We start from the raw sequence: 26,406 nt of genomic DNA on the forward strand, positions 1-26,406 counted from the left end.
AAACAACAACAACTTCAATATACAGTATGCACTTGTATCTATAGTAAATTTCGACATCGTATCTTCAAAGTTCCATAAAAATTTGTTTTCCTATTTGAAATCTTGCATGGGAAGATGGGCAGGAGAATCCCTGTTCCATTTTCAGTTGGTAGAGCACAAGACTCTTAATCTCAAGGTTGTGGGTTCGAGCCCCAACTTGGGCAAAAAAATCCTGCATTTCAAGGGGTTGGACTAGATGCCGCTTGTGGTCCCTTCCAACTCCACAATTCTATGATTTTGATATGAGTGATACAATCCTGCACAGCTGTTGTGTACCAGCAGAAAACATCTCTTTAAATGTAAGGAGATCAACTCATCTCTTTCATCCTTTCCATGATAAGGAAAAACACTTTTAATATCGGCATGCCTTTCCTCAATCTTGGACCCAGTTTCAGTTTTGCATATGTGGTGGATTGATACTTAGCAGAAAAATCAAGATGCAGCTGTTAAGTATTTTGATAGTATGGATTTGCTTTATAGTATTTTGTGTTCTGCTGTAAGCCACTTTGGACATATTTATATAAAAGCAGGCTTTAATATTAATAGCTTAACAAGAGAGGAAATAAATCCAATATGCCCAGGGCTGCTAAAAGAGCCTGTAGGAAACAAAGCAACTTAACATGTGACCTGCGTTTTATATGTTGGCCACCACTGACCAGAGCTCAAGTTACCGCCACTTGCATTTTCCAGGAAGTAGCTCCAGGTACCATGTCCAATCATATTATTATAATGAGGATTAAGGTTTCAGTTCCTCACTTGGCTTCATCACTCTTGTGCCAACTGTTTTAGTAGCAGTGTGACTGCACTAAGTCCTTTAGCTAATGATTATTAGTGAAACTAAACATGGGGAAATGGCACTGCGATGCCACTTTGGGAACGAGGCCAAATTAGGCACCATTGCACAAAGAATTAGCAGATGTTACCTATGCAGGCTTTAAAGCGATTTTTTCAATCATTTGTTGCTTTATAATGTTCTTGTTACTCATCCAAAAAGTTGTGGCCATATTCTTCAAAGGTGCATATGAACAGGCAAACGTCCAAATAACTAGCAGGTGTAAACTGCCAGAGCTTAGCTGCCAGCAGGGCATTTCTGCAGATAAAAGGCGGTGGAAAGTCCACTGTTTCATTTCAAATGTATATTATCCGTGCTGCTCATTTTAGCAAGAGTCAAGATCAGACTTACCGTCCAATTGTTGGAAATTTATCTGGAAGTAACTCCAATTAATTTCAGCTGAATGATGCATTAATATTTGATTGTGTAGGCTGACTGAAGGACTCATTTTGCCCAGTGTCTGGCAGAGTTGCATAAATAAATAAGATTTAGCATAGACTTGTAGAGTTGGAAGGGGCCGTGAGGATCATCTAGTCGAACCCCCTGTAATGCAGGAATATGCAGCTGTACCATATGGGGATCAAATCGGCAACTTTGGAGTTATCAGCATCACGCTCTAACCGACTTGAGCCATTACGAAAAAGAGTTTTGGGTATCTCAGTGCTCTAGTTCTAATTCTGGAACCTTTGCTGCCTGCCCATGTGCCCACTCTTTGAGTAATGACTGCTATACCTCTACATTTGTAAATGAATTTTTTTATTATTATTATTATTATAAGGATACCATGCTATTTCCAGAATTCCCCCCCCCCCAAACAAGGTAAAGGTACCCCTGACCATTAGGTCCAGTCGTGGCCGACTCTGGGGTTGCGACGCTCATCTTGCTTTATTGACCGAGGGAGCCGGTGTACAGCTTCCGGGTCATGTGGCCAGCATGACTAAGCCACTTCTGGCGAACCAGATCAGCGCACAGAAATGCCGTTTACCTTCCCACCGGAGCGGTACCTATTTATCTACTTGCACTTTGACGTGCTTTCGAACTGCTAGGTGGGCAGGAGCAGGGAGCGAGCAACGGGAGCTCACCCCGTCGCGGGGATTCGAACTGCCAACCTTCTGATCCTAGGCTCTGTGGTTTAACCCAATTTGCCATAAAGACTACCCTGAACTTATTACAACTTGGGAAATGCAAGCACAAAGCAGTGTACTTAGTCATTAAGCCTTAAAAAAAAAGCTACACTGCATCAAGCTGGATGCTTGGAAACCAATTGTATTACACAATGGGCAAGTTCTGTCATAAAAACAAAACAGAGCATTTCAAGGCCATATAGAGTGAATATTTTAATTCTGGATGGGAGAGAGAGAAGAGAGAAAACGAGTGGGGAAATGGTAGAGGATTTGAGTTTTTATCATTTTCATGCATTATCACTTTAATTATTGACTATGCCAAGGCAATCTTAATAGGCTTTTTTGTTTCCTTGAAAACTTCTATGAACAGCTTATATCCCTAGGTGACAAGCTTCTGTTAAAGATAATTTGCACACAGTTAGACTATTTAAGGATAGGATTCCCAAAAGCAACTTCTATATGCGGAGCAATTACTTAAGTTATAATTACACTTACAATATATCTGTGGGACCTACAGGACTGTCTCGTATAGAGAGAAACTTTGACAATAACTACCAAGTTGCATGTCTTCTAGTTCTGAAAAGGAGCAAAGAGGCAGGGAGAGGAATGCCATGAGCATTATCAGAAGGTGTACTAAATATTTCTTCTTTGCTTGGTTTGCTTTTAAATTACTTTTACAGCTCTCCACAATATTGTCTGTAATACGCACCTGGAGGGGAGAGTGGAAATGGAGTTTATGCATTTTTATGGGGAACTAGTCCCAAGGCAGGAAACTTCCTTCTGCCAAACAGGGACGACAGGAGAGGTAAAGGCGCAGCAGTGGTGTGGCAAATGTTGAACTGTAGGAGCTCCGCGTGTCCTCACCACAAGGTCCAAAAATACAATGAGCTGTGTTGATACACAGCCACACCCAAATATTAGAATAATACCCAGTTGATTAAGATAAAGTGACAGTCACTGAAGAGATGTTTAATGCAGCCATTAAATTAGAAATTTAAACAATCTTCCAAAGAAGTTTTTACCATATAAGTTGCTAGCATGAAACAAGAATCCCATCAAAAACAGGGGGAGCAAGTATCACAGTTTATTTTCCTCATTCTCAGATTTCCTCTCTGTTAATGTGTCCCACAAAGAGCAAAACACGGAAGCCTCGTTCTTGTCTCATTCACTAGCTAGAGCAAGGAGGACCTGTAAATTTCTCTGGTGTTTCGACAGATGACATCATCGCTCCCGCTCCAAAATAAATCTTGGAGCATCAGTTCCCAACACCATAGAGAAGGCAGAGACAGCTGGAAATTGTTCTTTACCAGAGTCCCTTCTGGACTATATAGTCACATTCTGGCACAGAACTATAGATCCCAGCAAAGTAATCAGGGGGCAGTGAGGGTGTGAAGTTGGAAAGGGTGCTATATGACTATATTCCCCCACCCCCTTACTGGTTGCCATTCAGTATTAATATATATGTCCATGGAATGTGTGGGTTATTTTGTTTTAATGACCGCATCTGCTATAATGCATATGTGAAATATACTCGGAGTTGAGTGTTGATTTCATGCTCTTTATTTCATAGTAATCAGTGAGTGAGTGCTTTCTCCCAAAACCTCTGGCTATATATACACTATTTACACCATGGGTGATTGGCTGATTCAACTCCCCTCCTGGAGCCTGATTGGACTGTTCCTGTAGGCCAGTCAGGTTGCTCATTCACTTCCTCCTGGAGCTTGATTGGGCTGTTCCTGCAGACCAATCAGGTTTCTGCCTTCTAGGATGCAACCTGCATATTGTTCTAGGATCCAAGCTCAGTACATAACAATATGACTTTCATATCCAAAGATACGAAATTTGATATGTTGGCAATATGAACTATTTCTGCCCTTTCGTCCTCTACTCCTCCGCTACTACTCAGTGCAATCAACTCCAAAGAGACGCGACAGGATTACAAAGCTTGTCCTTTAGGCGGAGGGTAAATTATCGAGATGCATATAAAAGTTATATTTTAAAAACCTACAGGTTTTGTGACCTGGGATTTTGTAAACAACAAGTAAATTATTCTTCCCTTAAGCATTGTCGACCCTAGAATGGATATCGAGTTCCTAGAAGCAATTCCACTGCCTAAGACAAACCAGTGTACTAAAACTAAACAAGCATTTGTCTCCACGGGGCACAAAAGAAGTACAGGTCCTGGATTCAAATGAAGTAGCTGCACCTCAGTCAATGGCAGAATACCTCAAAGAGGACAGTTTTAAAGCACTTTAATTGGTGATACCCAGTGCATTTATTAAAAGAAACCCACCAGGACCATAATCCAGTCAAGAAATAGTGGTGAGTGTAGTAGGACCACCCTCTTGGCACCGGCTTTGCTACAGCTAACCTGGATGGGGTTGGGGTAGGGTGGTGATGACTTCAGGCAGAAGCGGGTTTAGGAGAGTGTGACCAGTCACACTGGTTGCAGAGCCTTGGGAGTGCCACAAGGGCGCCAGAACTACGTTGTGGAATGGAAGCCGAGACGCAGGGGGCGCCAAATTCTGGCATCGCACAGGGCACCACTGAAATTTGAGACCCCCAAGGTCTGCTTAGGGTTGCATGGCTACACTGGCAGAGCCAATCCATCACTCCCATGGGTCACACACACAGCACAAACCTTGCTGCCACCCTGCCCCTTCTCAGCCTCACCCAGGTAGCCTGTGGTGACATTACTGTCAACAAGGCAGCTCCAAGTATCTGCCCAATCACACTGGTGAAGGCCCACTCAAACCCAATTAATTTCTGTAGGAAGTTAAGTGCATGCTTAAACTCTGCAACTGAAATTAACAGAAATGGACAGCACTGCATCTTCACTGTGTTGTGCTTCATATTCCTAAGCAACATGGTTCTGCAAGTTGGTAATGGTACATGGAGCTTTCGTTAGGAGACAGACACACATACAGTGGAGGTTGATAAAGGGTACACGCACAGCTGTCTAATTCACTTGAGTACTATCACAGAACTTGACTGCACTGGCAGCTGGGGGTCAGAGTGTTGGCGATATCATCCCAGCAACAGTGACACTGCTGCTCATCGCAAAAGAGATAGGGCAGGTGGCAACTACTACTTGCCACTGCCTTTGCCCTCCACACCCTGCTAGGATTGCCTCCCGCCGTGTGCCAATAGACTATGCTTACAAATGCACAAACCTACAGGTTAACTTAGGGACGCGGGTGGCACTGTGGGTTAAACCACAGAGCCTAGGGCTTGCCAATCAGAAGGTCAGCGGTTCGAATCCCCGTGACGGGGTGATCTCCCGTTGCTTTGTCCCTGCTCCTGCCAACCTAGCAGTTCGAAAGCACGTCAAAGTGCAAGTAGATAAATAGGTACCGCTCCAGCAGGAAGGTAAACAGCATTTCTGTGCGCTGCTCTGGTTCACCAGAAGCGGCTTAGTCATGCTGGCCACATGACCTGGAAGCTGTACGCCGGCTCCCTCAGCCAATAAAGCGAGATGAGCGCCGCAACCCCAGAGTCGGTCACGACTGGACCTAATGGTCAGGGGTCCCTTTACCCTTTACCTTTCACAGGTTAACTTAATACCACACTGTATTACCTCCTAGGTTACTTGTGGAACAGTTGAGCGCCAAGATATTCAATCTACTGTACATACATTCAACCCACAGTACTTTTCATGGCGTAGTATTTTTGCCATTGGAAGCTCCCATGAGATTATATAAGCAACAATTTCAAACCAGTTTGATCGTTTGTTCTTACTCATTAAAAGCGCGCTTGAGTTACCCCGGGCAAAGTTACAGCACAGAGCTTGCCCAGACACCAAAGTAAGCCAGGTAACCACTTGGGGGTGCCTGTCTCAGCACTGATAATGTCTTGGGGAGAGAGGTTATTCCTGCCCTTCTGGGGAAGGAACATTAAACGAGGAGACGAGAAAATAATACCCAGGTCAGCTCTTAATCTTTTAATGTGATATTGTTAAGCTGGTCGGCACAGGACAAGGTACAGGGAGGAGGTGAGGAAGCAGCAAACTTTTAATTCACCTCGGGCAGCAACAAACCTTGGGCCTCCGAGTGGAATTCTAGGCACGATTTCAGGTCAGCAAAACAATTTACAATCAAGGCTAGACTCCAAAATGACTATAATCAAATCCGCACTGCACTGCCATGGCTCTTTTGGAGGAGGACGTTCGCTGTTGATCTGCAATGCTCACCATCTCTGGGTCATGGGAATTGTCAAATTAACTTGACAGCACAAACACGTTTATAGCCAATTCCGAAGTCCAGAAATAAAGGCTTAATTGTAGTCATACTTCTTTTGTGCTGTACAGCTACACTAGCTGGAACTCGCTGATGTCAAATATTCATTTAAGAACTGTACGTTTTCTCTCTTTCAAACACAACACTGTGGGCTCTCTTTCATTATAAAAATCCAGGCCTCATTCTCTGCTCAGTTCTTTTACAAATAAGGAAGTGTCAGGCAGTTTTAATTGAGTTGGAGATGCTACACTTAAGTTTTCCATTTAGGCTACCACCCCTTCAAATGTCTGTTTCATTAAATGTCAATCTTCTAGTGATAAGGACCCTTCTTGTTGTCTGAGACTGTCTTTCTAAATTCAATGGTGGGTGGAGAAAAGGGTGCATTTGACAATAAGGATTCTTACCTGCTGCTTTGGCAACATCGGCTGTGGTGATATTGAAGACATTTGAGTGCACTTTGAAGGTCACAGCTGGCCCCAGCATGCTACAAAACATGATGTGAAACAAGAGGTTTGTAACTAAGGAACATAAGATACAATATATATTCAAGGATAATTTATCATCTCCAGTGTGTTTTATTAGGCTCAGCTAGATGTTTATAATCTCAATATCAAAGTAAGGTGCATATTGATTTAGTTATGAATGAAAAACTCAACCAAACGTTTTGTAAAAAAAGTAAAATGAAAGTTGAACCAACAAGTACCAAGAGTAATGAATGGGTACCAATGTATTGCTTTCATTATTCCAAAAATTTTCAATATCCATTCATCATTCCCAAACCTGAAGATTTATTGCTACTTGGGTGGGCAAGGTCTGGATTTTTTATTTTATTTTTTAAAAAGGATGTGATTGTCACTTTCTTCCCTTCTGTAATATCCCTGTATAGGACATAGTTACAGGTAGGTAGCCGTATTGGTCTACCGTAGTTGAAACAAAATTTAAAAATTGCTTCCAGTAACATTTAGAGACCAACTAAGTTTGTTATTGGTATGAGCTTTCGTGTGCATGCACACTTCTCCAGATACCTGGTATCTCTGGTTCCTTCCCTCCCTGCCTCCTTCCTTCCTTCCTTCCTTCCTTCCTTCCTTCCTTCCTTCCCTCCCCTCACTCAACATTTTGTAGCTTTTCAATATCCCATAAGTACCTGGCTACTAATCATAGGTTATTGTTTGGAATTTGGGGGGGCACACACAGGAAGTCTACAGAGTATGCAGAAATATCTTGCTTTCAGGTAGCTCCATTTCACTTCCAAACTGATAGGCACAGGGGCACTGAAGTTTGATTTTAGAGGAGTAATGATACAAGTGATGTGCATTTTCTTCTTATATAATTCGTTGCATTAATGAAAAACATCTTAAATTACTGCAAAATAAGCTACAGGATCATTCACAAATAAGCAGTTTCAGGACTGAAGCCTGAGTCAAAATTCACAATTAGGTCACGCTTCCTTATGTCCAGACCACCTGGCATTATGTTAAGTAGCAGCTGATTTTTCAACTAGGGTTCAGCACTAAAGACCACATTAGGAACTTATGATGACTCCGAGCCAGAGGTCTATGCCTCATTTACACATTTTAGCTACAGCTAATACTTTTTCTGCATCATTTGCACCAACATAGTGGTTAGGAAGGCACAGCTAGTCAGTGTCTTATCATTCTCTAGAATTGAAAACAAAAGAACCAAGAGGTACTTGTCTATTGAAATGTTATAGATCTAGTAAGCAGCAAGACACCTCAAATATTAAAATCAAGTCAGCACCCCGTAAGTTAAAACATACAATCAATATAAAAGACATGTTTCTACATTAAACATTTGAATTGTTTATAATCCAATGACAAGAGGTTCTTTATGAAAACAATTACTGGGCACCAAATTCATGTGGAGCCATCAGTTTAACTCAGGGGTGGGCAACCTAAGGCCTGTGGGCCAGATGCGGCCTAACTGCTTTCTCAATCCGGCCCGCAGATGGTCCAGGAATCAGCGTGTTTTTACATGAGTAGAATGTGTCCTTTTATTTAAAATGCATCTCTGGGTTATTTTTTGTGGGGCCTGTCTGGTGTTTTTACATGAGTAGAATGTGTGCTTTTATTTAAAATGCATCTCTGGGTTATTTTTTGTGGGGCCTGTCTGGTGTTTTTACATGAGTAGAATGTGTGCTTTTATTTAAAATGCATCTCTGGGTTATTTGTGGGGCATAGGAATTTGTTCATTTCCCCCCTTCCCAAAAATATAGTCCAGCCCACCACATGGTCTGAGGGATGGTGGAGCGGCCCACTGCTGAAAAAAGTTGCTGACACCTGGTTTAACTAATAAAAGTTTATCCCATAATGTCCCCAGTTATTCTAGTTTCGAAGGTATCTCCTAAAATTTCAGATGACAAACATACCGGTAAACTAATTTAGCAACCCTTTCCAGGGAGCACACCTGGTACAATATTAAAGACAGTATACAGGAGAATCCATAGGTACATTAGCATTAGTACGTAGATGACAATATTCCTTGAACCATCTTCTTGCAAAACACTTCAGTGCTATGCCCACCACATGTCAAAGATATAATGTATTTTATGATATAATGTATTTGGAGGTGGGGCGGAATCTTTGTGCCTTGACTCATCATCAATTTCAAAATCCATCCAATTCTTGAGAACTGGATGTTAGAATTCTATAACAAGATTGTTTCTTGTATAGACAGACAATTCTTTATCTGGAAAAGGGGAATTTAAATTCTGAAACTTGTTGGCATAGCTACTTAAGCAAGAAGGTTGTAGGTGAAATCTTACTGTAGTAATAGTCCCATGTGGACAGTAAGGTATTAATAACATTTTGACACTTTAGAAAAAGCTGCCTTTTCTTCTTTATTATCCAGAGGATGGGACACAGAAGATGGTTTGTTCAATATTTTTAATTGCTGGTTCACCTTTATCTTTTTAGATCCAGACAAATTTAGCAGCATGGTAACAACATAGTAATTTGGGAAGTCCACATCTTCCTTTAGAACATGAGGCTATGTACGGTACACATTACTGGCTTAAAACACAGCTAGGTTATTCTTTTCCTCAATTCAGATTTTGGGGGGAAATGTAGCAAAATGCAGTATTTCATTTAACAAAAACCTACAGGATAGGTGTGAATTGTAGCTAACATTGTGTGTCCATATGAAACTGTTAAATATTTGTGGCGGAAACAGAAATATTTTTGGACCATTTCTTCTCATACCATGTTATCAAAACTTATAACTTTGGTTCCACTATTGCTAGTAAAGGTATCGAAGAAATAGAAATATATACCAGTTTGATAGGTCATTCATTTGTGGTGCTATCCTGGACTCTACTACCACTAACACACATAAAAAGGGAGAGAAGAAGCTTCCCGAAAAAAAATGTTCATTTGGAGTCATTAAATATATCTTTCTAGAATAAGGTGGAGAAAGGACTCCTGGAAACAAAATGGCGTAAAATAAGATAAGATAAGATAAGATAAGATAAGATAAGATAAGATAAGATAAGATAAGATAAGATAAATTTATTGTCATTGTCCGTATATACACAGTATACACAACAACGAAAATCAAACACCCACCCAAAGACCGGGTAAAAGGTAGATATTTGGTCGGATTTAGCAAGACTGTTCTTACATTCTTATGGGAACAGATCCCATATAAATGTGTATAAACACAAAGTTTTTTTCAATAGAGTCCATATCAGTAGTGAAATCTATACCTGTCCCATTATGTGCAGACCTCCTTCACATGAATTCTGCACATCAGTTTTCATTATCATAACCTGTCCATACTTTTATTCTGTATTGGATATGTTGGAAACTGACTGAGTAGAAAAGTAGTAGCTCATAAAAAACATTTTCCCCCTGATTGTTTGTTGTTGTTTTTTAAAGCAGCTAATAGAGCCTCAAACTCTTATTGAATAAACATTTCAATAAGAATGTGTGTGCGCTAGGGAAAATTGGACTTTTCATTATGTGCAAGAGAAATATAATACCACAAAATAAAAAGTAATAAATGATAACAACAACGACTATTGATCGCATTGACTTTGGGAGGGATTCTGCCACATTGGTATTCTGTACAGTGCCTTGCCTACTGTTGGTGGTATTGGTAAATACATGCCAAGCGGCAAGATTTATTTCTTACGTTTACATCCCACATTTCAGCCAAGGAGCTCAGAATGGCAATTTGAGCCTCACAACCAACCTCTGAGTAAAGTCAAGCAAATACAGCGATACGTCCATTTGGGGAACTCAATAGCAGAGTGAGGTTTTCAGCCTACATTTCCGATAGTCAAGATCAGCACACTATTTTGTTGTTGTTGTTGTTTAGTCGCTTAGTGGTGTCCGACTCTTCGTGACCCCATGGACCAAAGCATGCTGGGCACTCCTGTCTTCCACTGCCTCCCGCAGTTTGGTCAAACTCATGCTGGTAGCTTCAAGAACACTGTCCAACCATCTCGTCCTCTGTCGTCCCCTTCTCCTTGTGCCCTCCATCTTTCCCAACATCAGGGTCTTTTCCAGGGAGTCTTCTCTTCTCATGAGGTGGCTAAAGTATTGGAGTCTCAGCTTCAGGATCTGTCCTTCCAGTGAGCACTCAGGGCTGATTTCCTTCAGAATGGATAGGTTTGATCTTCTTACAGTCCATGGGACTCTCAAGAGTCTCCTCCAGCACCATAATTCAAAAGCATCAATTCTTTGGCAATCAGCCTTCTTTATGGTCCAGCTCTCACTTCCATACATCACTACTGGGAAAACCATAGCTTTAACTATACGGACCTTTCTTGGCAAGGTGATGTCTCTGCTTTACTTTATGCTATTTGTAGGACTAGCAGCATTTGACTGACGCATATAAGAAGGTGTAGCCAGCAGGGAAAAAAGAAAAACAAGTAAATAAAGATGCAGAAAAACCTTCCCCCTCCCAAGACTTACTGAGAAAGATCTTGATGCCAGCATCAGTGACATATGAGATATTGCTCTTTCACTCAGTTCACCACACCTTCTTGAAGCTTGGCTAATATTAACCACAATTGTTTTGACACCACTCTTAAATACTAATTCCCACTGAAGGGCGTAATGGTGTTTATGACCTGATGCATTTCATTGCAAACAAACTGTTCTCACATATCACCCATGATCTGGCTGGTGAGTAAAGAACATTGCCTCCTTTGGGGCAGATTACATCACACACAAATTCAACAAACTGTGCAAGATGAAAAAGAGGTCATAAACATAAAAACACCAGAGCCCAGCTGGTCAAATGAATCAAAACGCCTGAGAAGCATGGCATTGCTGTGTATCTTCGGTGACTAGAAAAGGATCTTAATCATAGAATTGAGAATTAGATCACACCGTCAGTTGCATTCATGCACATTTTCAATAAAGCATTTTGGTTATCCTGGATTTACATCCATTTAACAATGCAATTGTATATAAAGGTGATTGCGCAGATTGAGGATAGTAAGACAGCAACCCTAATCCTATTCAAAACAGTGTTTGCTTGATCAAACAAATTACTTGAAATGTAGAGACTAATTACCCCCTAAGTCGGTGGAATTTCTGCTGGTTTGTTTTGTTTTTTTAAAATTCAGTAGTGCTACTTTCATATCAGCTACGTATTGGGTTTAACCAAAAACCATCAGCCTCTGAACAACGTCGCAGACGGTTATCATCATTTATGGTGGGTTCCAGTCAATTTGTCAAGGGTGACTTGATTCCATGTTAATGATATTATGTTCCTCTCCCCGTTTTTTACCCTTGCCACACACGATGAACAATTTTTTATCTTCAGAATTATTATTATTGCTCTAATTCCAAGCATATGATTTCACATCAATGAATTTTCAAACTGAAAGCCAGAAAGAGAGAGATGCAACATTATCAATACAGCAGTTCCTGCATCACTTTCAGTTGCAGGCTACAATTACTTTTATAAATGAGGCCATTTAAATTCTTATAGATTGTGGACTGAACTTCACATGACCACACTTCTTTCCCTCGTAGGTACGGTACTTATTAGGGAAACATAAAAGGAAGATCACAGGGAAGTGAAGTTACAGTCTGCCATACCCCCTAGTGGAAAAGTATTTGAGAAGCAAGCGCTGCTGGTGGCATAGGAAGCAACAAAGCATGGAACTGACGGCAGAAGGAAACAGTTTTGTGGCTCTGAAAGAAGTTCAAAACTATATGTAAAGGAGGACAGGGTTCCTGCGCCTTTCAGAGTTGTATAGAAAGCATTTCCTCTTCCCTGAAACATACCCTTGTTCTACATAACTGTTAGATACTGGCGTCTTGTCCGCCTTTGCAGCTGGTCACACTATTCACAATGTGCTAAAGCACTGAGGTACAGTGATCAAATCAATGTACTTCTAGAATGAAACTGTGGGGGCTGAAGCCAGTCTCCTGTTGATCCTGAGGATTAAGTCCCTAAGAAACACGGGACAAAACAATGCACTTTGATAATTAATTATTTCTGCAACACTAAGCGATGGAGCTTGAACAATTTAAGTGGTATACGTTTAGGAAAACACACCAAAATAATTTGGTCTATGATGTGTTTTGGCTTTCGAGTGCAATGCTGTTGAATGAGTGCGATGTTGCATTTTTACTTTGAGAGCTATCCACTGACCACATTTCGGCAGCACCAATACATCTGTGCCAACATTGGGCATGATCCGCTTGATGCTTTCTGCATGGCAAAAGGGGGCTGCTGGCTCACAGTCCCCAAACAAGCACAGCTGGGAGGCAGCAGGAGAGGAAGGTTTGTGGAAGGGAGATTCTGTATACAGAACAGAGCACACAGGAAAGGGAAATAAGGATGCAATGACTGACTGAAGGATAACCTTATATTTTTAACTTAAAATGAATCGCAAGAGCAGACGGTAGTTTAGAATATGGTGGGTGTCTAGGAGCACACATTTAGCAGATAACAAAGGAGTCAAAACCAGATAATTTAGATGAGATTGTCGGTATCATAATAATTTATTTTACCAAATTCAGAAAATGGGATGAGTACCCAGACAGACCCTAATTTGGACTTGCACTTTAATTGGCTTGTATCCAGGTCACCAACACACAATGTTCCTTCCCTTCATTACCGCATTCCCTTCTTCCAAATTAACATGATGACAGGTCAGGGGTGGCAGCAAGTTCTTCCTCTGTTCCTCACCCCTTCCTTCATTCATTCCCCCCCCCCCATCTTTCCAGTGCCCACAGTGCCATGGTAGCAAGGTGCAAGAAATCCTGCAGAAACATGTTCTCCAGGGCTGCTTGCAGCTAGGACATTACTAGATTCTAGCATTCTAGATGCTAGAAGAAGGGCAGGGAGCAGAGGGTGAGAAAAGGAGAAGAGCCTACTGCCATATAAATTCCTCCCACCAAGTGTTTGGAAGGAACTATTACAAGAAGTCAGTGGAAATCAAGGTGGAAGAAGAAGAAATTTATCATCACACATACAGGCTTGACTTTGCCTTGTGGAGGTTTCCATAAATAACAAGGTAAAGGTAAAGGGACCCCTGACCATTAGGTCCAGTTGTGGCCGACTCTGGGGTTGCGGCGCTCATCTCACTTTATTGGCTGAGGGAGCCGGCGTACAGCTTCCGGGTCATGTGGCCAGCATGACTAAGCCACTTCTGGCAATCCAGAGCAGTGCACAGAAACGCCGTTTACCTTCCCGCCGGAGCAGTACCTATTTATCTACTTGCACTTTGACGTGCTTTTGAACTGCTAGGTTGGCATGAGCAGGGACTCGAACCACAGACCTCCTGATCGGCAAGTCCTAGGCTCTGTGGTTTAACCCACAGTGCCACCCGCGTCCCTCCGCTCCCATTCTTACCCGCAGGTTAAACTTGAAAGCCTGCTCAGGCTGTACTTGGTTCTCTAAATGAAATGAGGAAGAAAGTGGACCTCAGGGTCAAAAGTCAGACAAATCTTGAATTATCACAAGGTACCATGTTGCTCATATAAATGGGGGATCTCCTGCTTAAAGTCATGCATACTGGGGGGGGGGGGCTTAATTCCACACATAGGCTCATGAGGTCTGAACTGGCAATGACTAATTAGAAATGAAATCTTGACTTGATATAGGATAGCTCAAAGTAGATGCTGCAGTAAGTGGACGATTTCTATGTTAAGGATCATTGGGAAAAGGGATTGAACATAAAGCTGCCAATTTTATACAGTGGTACCTCAGGTTAAGTACTTAATTCGTTCCGGAGGTCCATTCTTAACCTGAAACTGCTCTTAACCTGAAGCACCACTTTAGCTAAAGGGGCCTCCTGCGGCCGCCGTGCCGCCGGAGCACGATTTCTGTTCTCATCCTGAAGCAAAGTTCTTAACCTGAAGCACTATTTCTGGGTTAGCGGAGTCTGTAACCTGAAGCGTATGTAACCTGAGGTACCACTGTAATGCCATTGTGTGTGACCTCACTAGTTCTGGTCGTTTCACCTTCAGGCAGTGCTGGAAAACATTCAGAAAAGGGCAGTCAACATTATAAAGGGGTGTGGCAACTCCCCAGTGTGAAACATGAGGTGGCTATCATGACACAGTAGATTTATTACATCTTTTCATGGAGAAATTCCAGCTACAAGTGTAGAAATTAGAGAAGTCTAATCTGTTAGATGCTAAACAGCAGCCATCTTCTAACCTTGCTTCATTCAGTGACAGGCCCTCAGGACAGTAAGTCTGAATTAATTACCAATCTTCCTTATATCTGAGATATCACTTGTTTGGGGACTTTGATATATGTTTGTCAGATGTAAATGAAATTCTCCTGCAGGATAATTACCCTTCACTGGTTCAACCTTCCTTTGAAGGGCTAACCAAGATATCCTGTTAGTTCTGTTAGAATTCTAATTCTGTATATGAAATTAAGTTTTAAGATCTACATAGTAATTAAATTTAGCTCCCGAGGAAATCTATTTTTCTACTCACATGTTTTGGAAAGTCAGTTACTTTTTCAAAGAGTGGGTCATCGTTTAGAAGATGAGGGATAAGGAAGTTCGAAAACACTGACATTTGGTTCTTGATGAATTTGATATATGGAAAAGGCAGGAATGGTATGGAAAAGGCTGGCTTCAAGAAGTGACGCAGATTTGCAGGTCAGAAACTATGCAAACTTCACTTGAACCTTGGTATATCAAATAAGTAATTCCTTGCAATTAAGACGGGCTAAAATGCTATTTATTTTTAAGTACCTGTAAATCTTTCCTTTGCCCCTTATTTTCCTTCTTTCTGAAATATTTCTGGGTTCTGTTTTTGCTTTTCCAATTGGGTTTCACTTTCCCTGTGTTCATAAAAACCACTGGACACACTACTAAAATGTACTTTTATATTACAGGTTTGGGTTCTTTACTGTTTTAATAAGGAGCTGGTGGCAGTTCTGTAAAAGTTTATGAGGTTACATAATCTCAACTTTTGCTCACTCTGAAGTTTTGTTCTGTAACCTATCATAGCTAGGCAGTGGCGCAGTGTCAAATTTTGAAGTGCAGGAATTAATAATGGCAGTCCTCACAGCTGTGCCCCAAGAACAGTCCAAAAATGCAGAAAGCTGTTTTTGACTCAGGAGACCTGGGCTTGCCTCCCAATTAACCATGCGGCATGAATGCAGTCCTGTGCTATGCATGGTTACCTGGGAGGAAGCAGTGCTGCTTTTACAAGTGTTTGACTTGTAAAACTCATTGATAAAAGATTCTTAAGTCAGCTCAGATGCAACTTTTAGCTTCAAACTAGAAATGCAAACAATATTGCAAAGAAGTGTTACCAACTAAATTGCTAGCATAGGGTAGATGCACCACCAAAGAAAAGGAAAGTATTCAGGCTCTCAAATTCTCTTACTTCCTGTATTACCATCTGCGGCAATAATAAAAACCTCATTATCAATTCATTGATTTGCCAGAGCAAAGAGAGTCCACCAACTGGTCTGGAGATTTGGCAGACGATGCCATAACTTCTGGTCTGAAAAAATGAGAGCTGTGCTCCCCCCCCCAAAAAAAACACCCCTCCTGCTCACCTACAATTAGCCAGGTACTGCATGTACCTGGAGAAAGGAGACAGCCTTATTCTGTTTTTTTTTTTAAAATATTTTTAATTGCATTTTTTCCAAATAGAAATACAAAGTCAGATATACAAAGAAATAACAGAAAAGAAAAAGAAAAAGAAGAAAATCATCTTTTCAAAGCATTTTTCCATAACCAACCGGACTTCCCCACGTCTCCCTCACCTTGCGTTCTTTACAATAAAATTTTTCAGCAAATTATAACCTTATTTCATGCATTCTTTTGTTCTTTCAAATACTTGTGGTTTACGTTTAAAATGCTTATTGTCAATTTACACTAATAACATATATAATGTTCTTTTAAACATTAGTCCTTTCATTAATATAGCTTAGTTTCCCATACCTTAATCTTATTGCTGGAGCTGAATTTCCCTAATCATGCGAATTCTTAACATTCATATAACTTATAAAATTTTTGTAAATAATCTTTAAATTTTTTCCAATCCTCCTCTATTGCTTCTTCTCCCAAATCTCGGATCCTGGCAGTCATCTCGGCCAATTCCATGTAGTCCATCAATTGCGTCTGCCACTCTTCCAGTGTGGGTAAATCTTGAGTCTTCCAGTATTTTGCGATAAGAATTCTTGCTGCTGTAGTTGCATACATAAAAAAGGTTCTATCCTTCTTTAACACCTTCTGGCCGACAATGCCCAGTAGGAAGGCCTCTGGTTTCTTGGGAAAGGTGTACTTAAACACCTTTTTTAACTCATTATAGATCCTTTCCCAGAAGGCCTTCACTTTTGGGCAAGTCCACCAGAGGTGAAAGAATGTCCCTTCAGCCTCCTTACATTTCCAACATTTATTATCAGACAAATGATATATCTTAGCAAGCTTGACTGGGGTCATGTACCACCTGTATATCATTTTCATAATATTCTCTTTCAAGGCATTACATGCCGTGAATTTCATACCAGTGGTCCATAACCTTTCCCAGTCTTCAAACATAATGTTGTACCCAATGTCCTGAGCCCATTTTATCATGGCTGATTTGACTGTCTCATCCTGAGTGTTCCATTTAAGCAGCAAGTTATACATTCTCGAAAGTACCTTGGTCTTTGGTTCCAACAATTCTGTCTCTAGTTTCGATTTTTCCACCTGGAAACCTGTTCTTTTGTCCAACTTAAAAACCTCTTGAATTTGAGCATAGTGAAGCCAATTTTGCACCTTATTCTTTAATTTTTCATAACTCTGCAGCCTCCAAGTTTCTCCTACTTTTTCTATAATTTCCCCATATTTCGGCCAACCAACCTCCATATTAGGTTTTTTCCGGGCCTTGGCCTCTGCTGGTGAAAGCCACCTCGGAGTCTTACCTTCTAATAAGTCCTTGTATTTTGTCCAGACCATAAATATTGATTTTCTAACAATATGATTTTTGAACATTTTATGAACCTTTACCTTGTCGTACCACAAATATGCATGCCAACCAAAAGCATTATCAAACCCTTCCAGATCTAGGACATCAGTGTTCTCAAGAAGTAACCAATCTTTCATCCAGCAGAAGGCCGCAGCTTCATAATATAATCTCAGGTCCGGCAGGGCAAACCCCCCTCTTTCTTTCGAATCAGTTAGTATTTTAAACTTTATCCGGGGCTTTTTGCCCTGCCAAACAAACTTAGATATATCCTTCTGCCACTTTCCAAAACATTCCACTCTGTCCACAATCTGTAGGGTTTGAAACAAAAATAACATTTTCGGCAATACATTCATTTTTATAGCTGCAATTCGACCCAACAAGGAAAGTTTCAATCTTGACCAGATTTCCAAATCTTTTTTGATTTCCAGCCAACATTTTTCATAATTGTCTTTAAATAAATTCAAATTTTTAGCTGACAAGTGAACCCCTAGGTATTTCACTTTTTTTACCGCACTTAGTTCTGTTTCCTTCTGAAACCCATCTATTTCTGAAGAGGAGACAGCCTTATTCTGAAGGACGTTGCATCAGTCTGGGCTGAACACAAACACCAAATAGCTGCACATTAAAAAGTAACTGCAGCGTACCCAAATTGTGCAAGATTTGGCTTAGATTCAACTAGGATTACCAAGCGAATTTGCATGCTGAGTTAAATATACCTATTTCACACCGTTCTGAATCCAAGCTACTCATAATTTCCTTAGATGTTCACCTTTACAACCAACACATGCCTTGTGTCATAACCTATCAGCATGATGAAGTGGAAACACCAAGTTTCACAGCAGTGTTTAGGTTCTGGATGAGTAGGTTTGATTAAATGGCTGATTGGGTTTTTCAGGTGGTATCAATGTAACGGGAGGAAACAAAGAAAAACCACCACCCAAGGCTTTAGCCTTCCATTTAGCAAAACTACTGCTGACATGCCAATTCAGGTACATACAGCTCTATCACATACGATCAGGAATGGGAAAGGAACTGAAGTGTAAGCTCCTTTGCCCTGTTAGTCACTAAGACCAAATCAGAGTTCCCCAAACTTGGGTCTCCAGCTGTTTTTGGACTACAACTCCCATCATCCCTAGCTAGCAGGACCAGTGGTCAGGGATGGTGGGAATTGTAGTCCAAAAGCAGCTGGAGACCCAAGTTTGGGAAACCCTGGACAAAATGGATCATTTCTATATGGCTTCTCACCCATTTCCTAAATGCATCTACAGTGGTACCTCGGGTTACATATGCTTCAGGTTACATGCGCTTCAGGTTACAGACTCCGCTAACCCAGAAATAGTACCTCAGGTTAAGAATTTTGCTTCAGGATAAGAACAGAAATCGTGCTCCGGCGGCGCAGCGGCAGCGGGAGGCCCCATTAGCTAAAGTGGTGCTTCAGAACAGTTTCAGGTTAAGAACAGACCTCCAGAACGAATTAAGTACTTAACCTGTGGTACCACTGTACTTAAATGAAACCTCCAGTGATTTAAATGGGAAATCCAAGTTAGCACTTCTTAGGGTATGGTTATTTGTGACTTGTTTTAGTCCTCTTCATAACAGGTGAGTTCTGTGAGACAGGACTCAGAAGATGCAGAAGAGGAGGGCTATAACCTGGTTTTTCAGCCAGTAAAATACACTTTGTTCTCACTAGTTTTAAATTTGACTTCTTCCTAGCTGCTGATTACTCTCAGAAATTCTGCACTTGAGGAAGTAAAATATGTTTCTGCACAAGTGCTGTGCAACCATCACTACAAGTCAATTTAGAACTCTTAGTAAAAACAAACAAACAACCATTCTCCAAAAATATGCTGGGATAGCTCAATCAGTAAAGAATGATACCCTCAATCTCAGGGTCACAGGTTTGAATCCCACATGGGGCAAAAAGATTCCTGCATTGCAGGGGGTTGGACTAGATGACGTTTGTGGCCCCTTCTAGGATTCTCGGATTCTATGACTGCCCATGACTGTTGGCTCAATTCGGAAATGAGCTAAGGGGACTTTACACAACACTAAAATATGCCTCGATTCACATTAGCATTTCAAGATGAACCTCATCAATGCTGAAAAACTAAAGATTTCTGAAAAGTTACCTGGAAAAGGACCAGATGAAGAAATTTTGTTGCCTCGGACAGAACAGCCAATGCCACCCCCAGACTGGCGGACTTATTTTGGCACCTGAGGCAAAAACTCCCACAAGCATCTCTCTCTAGCAGTAAAAATGCAAAAATAAATGAAATAACTGACATCCCAAATGAGCTGCCTTAGGCTTCCCTTTGTCTAAGGATTCCTTCCCAGACCAGATGATGAGACAGGCAGAGAGTGGACAGAGCTGGGTGCGCCATTTCATCCCCAAAGCTACCTTGCTGCCCTCAGGTGCACTGAAAGATACCGTCTCTTTGCCAGTATTTAAGGAAGATTCAGCTGCCAGTCTGGTCAGCGTCTATATTTGGAAGCGGGGAGAGGTGCCTTCTTGCTCTTCTTTTTGGGTAGCAAAGCATCTTTGACCAATACTGCTGGTGCTGCCACCACTTGATAAGCCCTGTTTTCAAGTTGTGGATACAGGCTTTACTTGAACATTCACTGAACTCCTATGCCTTGGGTTTTATTATTATTATTATTATTGGTTTGTCTCATATATTTCAATTTACTCTACCATTATGCTTTAGGATACAGAATAGAATTCCCAGTTAAAATAAACCCATGGGAAGTAAGGTCTAGCAAACCACAAATAAGCAAAATAGATTTTTTTTTTTTTAAAGGAAACAGATTGTACCTAGATTTACTTCAGGTTGGTTTGCTATATAGAAGTTCATTATATGATAATTAAGAGAGGAGAAACTCTCAGAGGAAAGGCATTGGTGTGTGATCACATTACCCCCTTAAAACGTAGTGAAGTTGTTTTTCTCATCATTACGTTTCACAGCTCTTTCCCACCTATCTGTTCACATCAGCACAGCTTCCTTCATTTCTGCTCGTGTGTTCGCACCAGGGGGCACTGTTGGGGGAAGTACGTCTTCGCCCTGTGCCAAGGGGTGCACAACTTGGCTAGAGATTAATTGGGAATGGCTCCAATTAGTGTGAAGCTGGTTTAAGAAACAACATACCAAGCACTAGTATTTTGTGTCAAAAGTTTAGGATACCTATATGGTTAGGATAATGTCATGTAAACAAGGATTTAAAACCCAGTAATGAAAACGCAGTAAACGAGAGTGTGAACACAGCCATTGTCGCAAAACACATTTGTGGTAGAAGCAGCAGCACATGGACTAACAGAATGCCTATTGATGTTGCCACCCACTTTCATCTCCTACGATATTGGTCCAGCAATCAATCACCAGAGGCCACAGACACTCGTAATTGGATTATAAAATCAAACTTATCATTTTGTGTCTGCATGCATAATTATTCTGGCGCTGTAATATTCTTTTAATGATCCCTAATGATGTAATACAAAATAATGGAATTTGTTTCACAGCTACATAACCATTAACAAAACAGATTAACCATAACTAGTACTTTCATAAAAGATCAAGAAGGCAGCCAGAACAACAAGCTGAAATGCCTGCAAGCTGAAATGCCCAAACCCTTGTTTTCATCATCTTGTCTTTGCAATTCTGTACTCCGCATGTCGAATGCCACATGTGCTACAGAAACAGTTTGGATAACTTAAGTATAATCACAGGTAGCATGCTATTGGCACCACACCCGAGACTATATAGGTTGCAATCTTAAACATGCTTACTATAGTGGTACCCCGGGTTACATACGCTTCAGGTTACATACGCTTCAGGTTACAGACTCCGCTAACCCAGAAATAGTACCTCGGGTTAAGAACTTTGCTTCAGGATGAGAACAGAAATTGTGCTCCTGCGGTGCGGCGGCAGCAGGAGGCCCCATTAGCTAAAGTGGTGCTTCAGGTTAAGAACAGTTTCAGGTTAAGAACGGACCTCCGGAACAAATTAAGTACTTAACCTGAGGTACCACTGTATAAGTAACAAGAGCAATCCAAATCCCGAATCCCTAGTGCAGGAGGAGGTTTGGGTGCATCAGAGGTGTCCCTTTAACCTGCCCTGCCTTATTCTCACTGCGAGAAGCAAAGCTACAGGGAACCAGGCGGAGGGCCTTCTTGGTAGTGGCGCCCGCCCTGTGGAACGCCCTCCCATCAGTTGTCAAAGAGATAAACAACTACCTGACATTTAGAAGACATCTGAAGGCAGCCCTGTTCAGGGGAGTTTTTAATGTGTGACATTTTAATCATAGCTGTCAACTTTTCCCTTTTCTTGCAAGGAATCCTATTCGGAATAAGGGAATTTCCCTTTAAAAAAGGGAAACGTTGACAGCTATGCATTTTAATGTATTTTTGATTTTTGTTGGAAGTCGCCCAGAGTGGCTGGAGAAACCCAGCCAGATGGGCAGGGTACAAATAATAAATTATTATTATTTATTATTATTCCACCAGTCTCCACCGGCAGGGAAGCTCTGCCACTGAGAAGTATAGTAATGCACCTATTCAAATGGTGGGCATGAGCTACCAGAACAGAAAACCCCAAAACGGGGCCTTGGGGGGGAGGCACAGCTAGCACAGAACCCAACAGACCCAGTGCAGACCCTGTGCATACTGTTGAAAAATCCAAAAGAAACAATCCCTCACTGCCTTTGGGTTGCAAATCTGATGCACACCATCGCTGCCTCGCTCTTGCAAAAGTAGTGCTGTTTGCAAACTATACACACTCCCTCCCTCCCCACTTTGCACACCCCGGAGGCTGTAATGGCAGCACATATATCAGCTTTATAAAACTGTATTTAATAAGGAGGTCATGCACAAGGCTGTACAATTGTTTTCATCTGCTGTAACAAAGAAGAGGAAAGAGAGGCCACTGTGGACAAATGCTGCTGGCAGAGATGGCGGCTGGCCTTTGTTTATTTATTGATCTATTTATTTATTAAAACTTTTAAAAACATAACAATCTCCCCACCGCCACCAAGCTGTCTCTTAAACTTGTCCCCCTTCCCTCTTGTTCTCATGCAAAACGGACAGAAATTGACTTCTTCCTCTTTGTCCCTTGCCTAGCTAGCCTCACCCACAATGGCTGAAGCCAAGCCTGCAAGTGACCTGCTTCTTCTGGCATTGGCATAGCATTTGTTCAGGGATGCAATTTTTATTTTCAACAGCTGTTCTTCTTATATATCTGCCCCATCACCCCATTGTTTTAGTTTTAAAAAATACAGTACGTTCATTTTTTGTGCCTAGTCTCCCCTCCCTCAAAAATAAATGCTATTTAGGAAAGCGAAACATCCCCTTCCAACCCAGTGCTGACTGCAATACTGCTGGGTTTCTATAGAATGATCCATTTTTGAAAAACTGGAAACATTTGTTCTATACACTGGAGGGGGGGGGAATAAAGGCACACATGTGGACATTTTCTGCATGGCATGCGCCCAGAATGGGGAAAGGTAGAATGGCAGAGATTGAGAGGAGGGACAAAACTAACAGTTTTGCCCAGTGGCAGACCAGAAATGAAGATCTATGAGGGATAAAACAGAAAATAGAGAAGCTAGTGTGCCAATCCTGCACACAGAATAATCTGCTTGGGCACAGCATCAGTTCCAGTACTGACACTCTATTGCATTTCTTCTTCTTTTTTTTAAAAGATATTTATTAAAGTTTCAACATATTACAAAAATAAGCGAAAAAGAAAGAAAAAAAGAGAAAAAAATAGAAAATGAAAATACAAGATAAAAACAGTTAAAAAACAGATCAGTCTTTCCATATCTTATCTTTCATTTGCTTGTTTCCCTGACCTCCTCACACCTCCCTTTTTTGTATTCCAGTTCAAATTAGTTAATTCAGCAAATCCTTTCCCTCTTTGATTTTATCTTAATCTTTTATCCTAATATATTATAACTTCAGATTATCACCTGTTAACAATCCATTTTTACATATTCCTTTATAACATTGCTGCTAAAAACCACTTAACTTCAATCCAACATCATTCTAACATTCATTAATTTTGCAGTCTTTCTGTAGATAGTCTTTAAATTTCTTCCAATCTTCTTCCACCGACTCTTCTCCCTGGTCTCGGATTCTGCCAGTCATTTCCGCCACTCTATTGCACTTCTTGTTGTTGTTGTTGTTTAGTTGTTTAGTCGTGTCTGACTCTTTGTGACCCCATGGACCAGAGCACGCCAGGCACTCCTGTCTTCCACTGCCTCCCGCAGTTTGGTCAAACTCATGCTGGTAGCTTCGAGAACACTGTCCAGCCATCTCGTCCTCTGTCGTCCCCTTCTCCTTGTGCCCTCAATCTTTCCCAACATCAGGGTCTTTTCCAGGGAGTCTTCTCTTCTCATGAGGTGGCCAAAGTATTGGAGCCTCAGCTTCAGGATCTGTCCTTCCAGTGAGCACTCAGGACTGATTTCCTTCAGAATGGATTGGTTTGATCTTCTTGCAGTCCATGGGACTCTCAAGAGTCTCCTACAACACCATAATTCAAAAGCATCAATTCTTCGGCGATCAGCCTTCTTTATGGTCCAGCTCTCACTTCCATACATCACTACTGGGAAAACCATAGCTTTAACTATACGGACCTTTGTTGGCAAAGTGATGTCTCTGCTTTTTAAGATGTACTTCTTCTATACACACACAAACACAGATGACATGACTTCCAATGATGTGTGGGAAGGGAACATACTCCCTGCTAGAAGCATGTTCTTAGCTCCTATGGCAGTGATGGCCAAACCCTCCAGCTGTTTTGGGACTACAACTCCCATCATGCCTAGCTAACAGGACCAGTGGTCAGGGATGATGGGAACTGTAGTCCCAAAACAGCTGGGGGGCCAAGTTTGGCCATGACTGTCCTATGGCAATGAATCACCTGTACTTGTCCATTTACTTGACATAAAAGAACCAAAAAAATCTCAAAGCCGTTTACAACACATTAAAACGTTGCATAAAAACAATCCAGAGTAAAATAAATTCACGCTACAAGGAAAATATTTCAGGTCCTTCTTCTAAGTGACATTTCGCTTCACTCTTATTTATTTATCTACTTAATTTATATTTAGCAGTCTCTCTTCTACAATCAGAGTCACAGGGCTGGAAGAGGGTGGTCCTTGAGAGACAATTCAGGCTGAACTTTAAAATGAAAACTTCACTGTAATTCTCACGACTAATAGCTGTTGATAGACCTATCCTCTGTGAATTCGTCTTAACCTTTTAAAAAACAACAACATAGATCATGGTAGTAAATTCTAAGGGTTAATTAGGCATTGTATGAAGACATACCCTGTTTTCTATAACCTGAGCCTACTGCCAACCAATTTATTGGGTCTCCCCCCTCTATTACGGAAAGGGGAGTAAAGCATATATCAGCAATGTACCCTAAAACAATTCAGAACCATCGCATTATTGTGGCTGAGGATGGACGTTAGTGTCGAAGCAATCTAGGAATTAAGATGAGATTAATAGAAGGGCTGGACTTTGTGCACATACTTGATATCAGCAAAGGCCGTCATCTGCAGTTTCAGCTGGGCAGCAACTTGCTTTATTAACTCCAAACCCTTTTCCTCGCTCAGAGGGCTGTTGAAAGAAAGCAAGAATACACAGCATTACGAAAAATGGAACTCATCAATACTTGAGAGGCTAAAAGCCCCCAAAGAGTTATCACCTTGGAACGGTTAGGTGGTTCGAAGCCAACGCTTAACTGTATTCCTGTCACATAGCAATTGCGATATCGAGGGAAATGGGATCAGGTGCTTCCTCAGGCATGATGAATCACCTGAATTTTCCAGCAATAAGACAAACAATAAGGTGTAAATGGAATTGTTAGGAAGTGTAATGGGCCCAATGATGCAGCGACCAGTTCATCTTGGTCCTCAATGGAAAGGAAAAAAAAGTGGGAGGGAGGAAGAGAGCCAGATGAGGTTGGAAACAAACAAATGAATGTCAAATTACAGGACTCTATGAAGTGGTCGCAGGAAGACATTTCTTCTTCAATTCATTTGCTTCTGAAATGAATTTGTGCCCAGCAAAAGGAGGAACAAACATTATAATATTCAAGAACAAACAATAGTGCTAACTACACTGTCCTGAAGAGTGGCTGAGGGTATGGAAGTTAATTTTCCTCTCTCTCTCTCTCTCTCTCTCTCTCTCTCTCTCTCTGGTGCTCAAAAAACATGTCTTTGAGCCTTCTAGTCTTCCTCAATATCATGCTTTTTAATTATATTTTTAATTGGAAACCAGGCAGAGGGCCTTCTCGGCAGTGGCACCCTCCCTGTGGAACACCCTGCCATCAGATGTCAAGGTGATAAAGAACTGCGCAACTTTTAGAAGACATCTGAAGGCAGCCCTGTATCGGGAAGTTTTTAATGTTTGATGTTTTATTATGTTTTTATACATACTGTAAGCTGCCCAGGTGGGCAGGGTATTACTATTATTGATAGCAATACTTTGCTACCATCATTTGAGAAATAGATTTAGCTGCAAATCAAGATTATAAAGTTACAGGTTTGGTCAGTATCAGCACAGATATCTTCACTGAATGCCGTTAGTCACCGAGTTTGCTGGCATACACCAGTTTAGCTTCCAGCAAGTGGCAACATATACCAGAAAATAGTGGCATTCATAAATTTTGTTGGGGATTGTCAATATTCACCTGACCCACACACAGTATTTACCTCCATCTATTTATTTACACAACACACACACACAAACGTACTTTCAAATGCAGAGC

At 41.2% G+C, this 26,406-nt stretch overlaps 1 protein-coding gene and 1 long non-coding RNA gene across 2 annotated transcripts in view; one reads left to right on the forward strand and one right to left on the reverse strand.

Moving 5' to 3' along the window:
- Positions 1–26,406, forward strand: part of LOC308459190 — a 481,964-nt gene that overhangs the window by 434,456 nt on the left and 21,102 nt on the right. The window lies entirely within an intron of this gene.
- The window catches only part of PTPRN2 (protein tyrosine phosphatase receptor type N2), a 610,006-nt gene that overhangs the window by 376,254 nt on the left and 207,346 nt on the right, over positions 1–26,406 (reverse strand). Inside the window, exons 10-11 of the mRNA XM_080974012.1 lie at positions 25,167–25,253; positions 6,635–6,714 (exon numbers count right to left, since the gene is read on the reverse strand). Coding sequence (XP_080830138.1) covers positions 6,635–6,714; positions 25,167–25,253 — 167 coding nt within the window. The remainder of the gene's footprint in view (positions 1–6,634; positions 6,715–25,166; positions 25,254–26,406) is intronic.

The sequence above is a fragment of the Podarcis pityusensis genome, assembly GCF_964106645.2.
Source record: "Podarcis pityusensis genome assembly, chromosome: 12".
NCBI lineage: Eukaryota > Metazoa > Chordata > Lepidosauria > Squamata > Lacertidae > Podarcis > Podarcis pityusensis.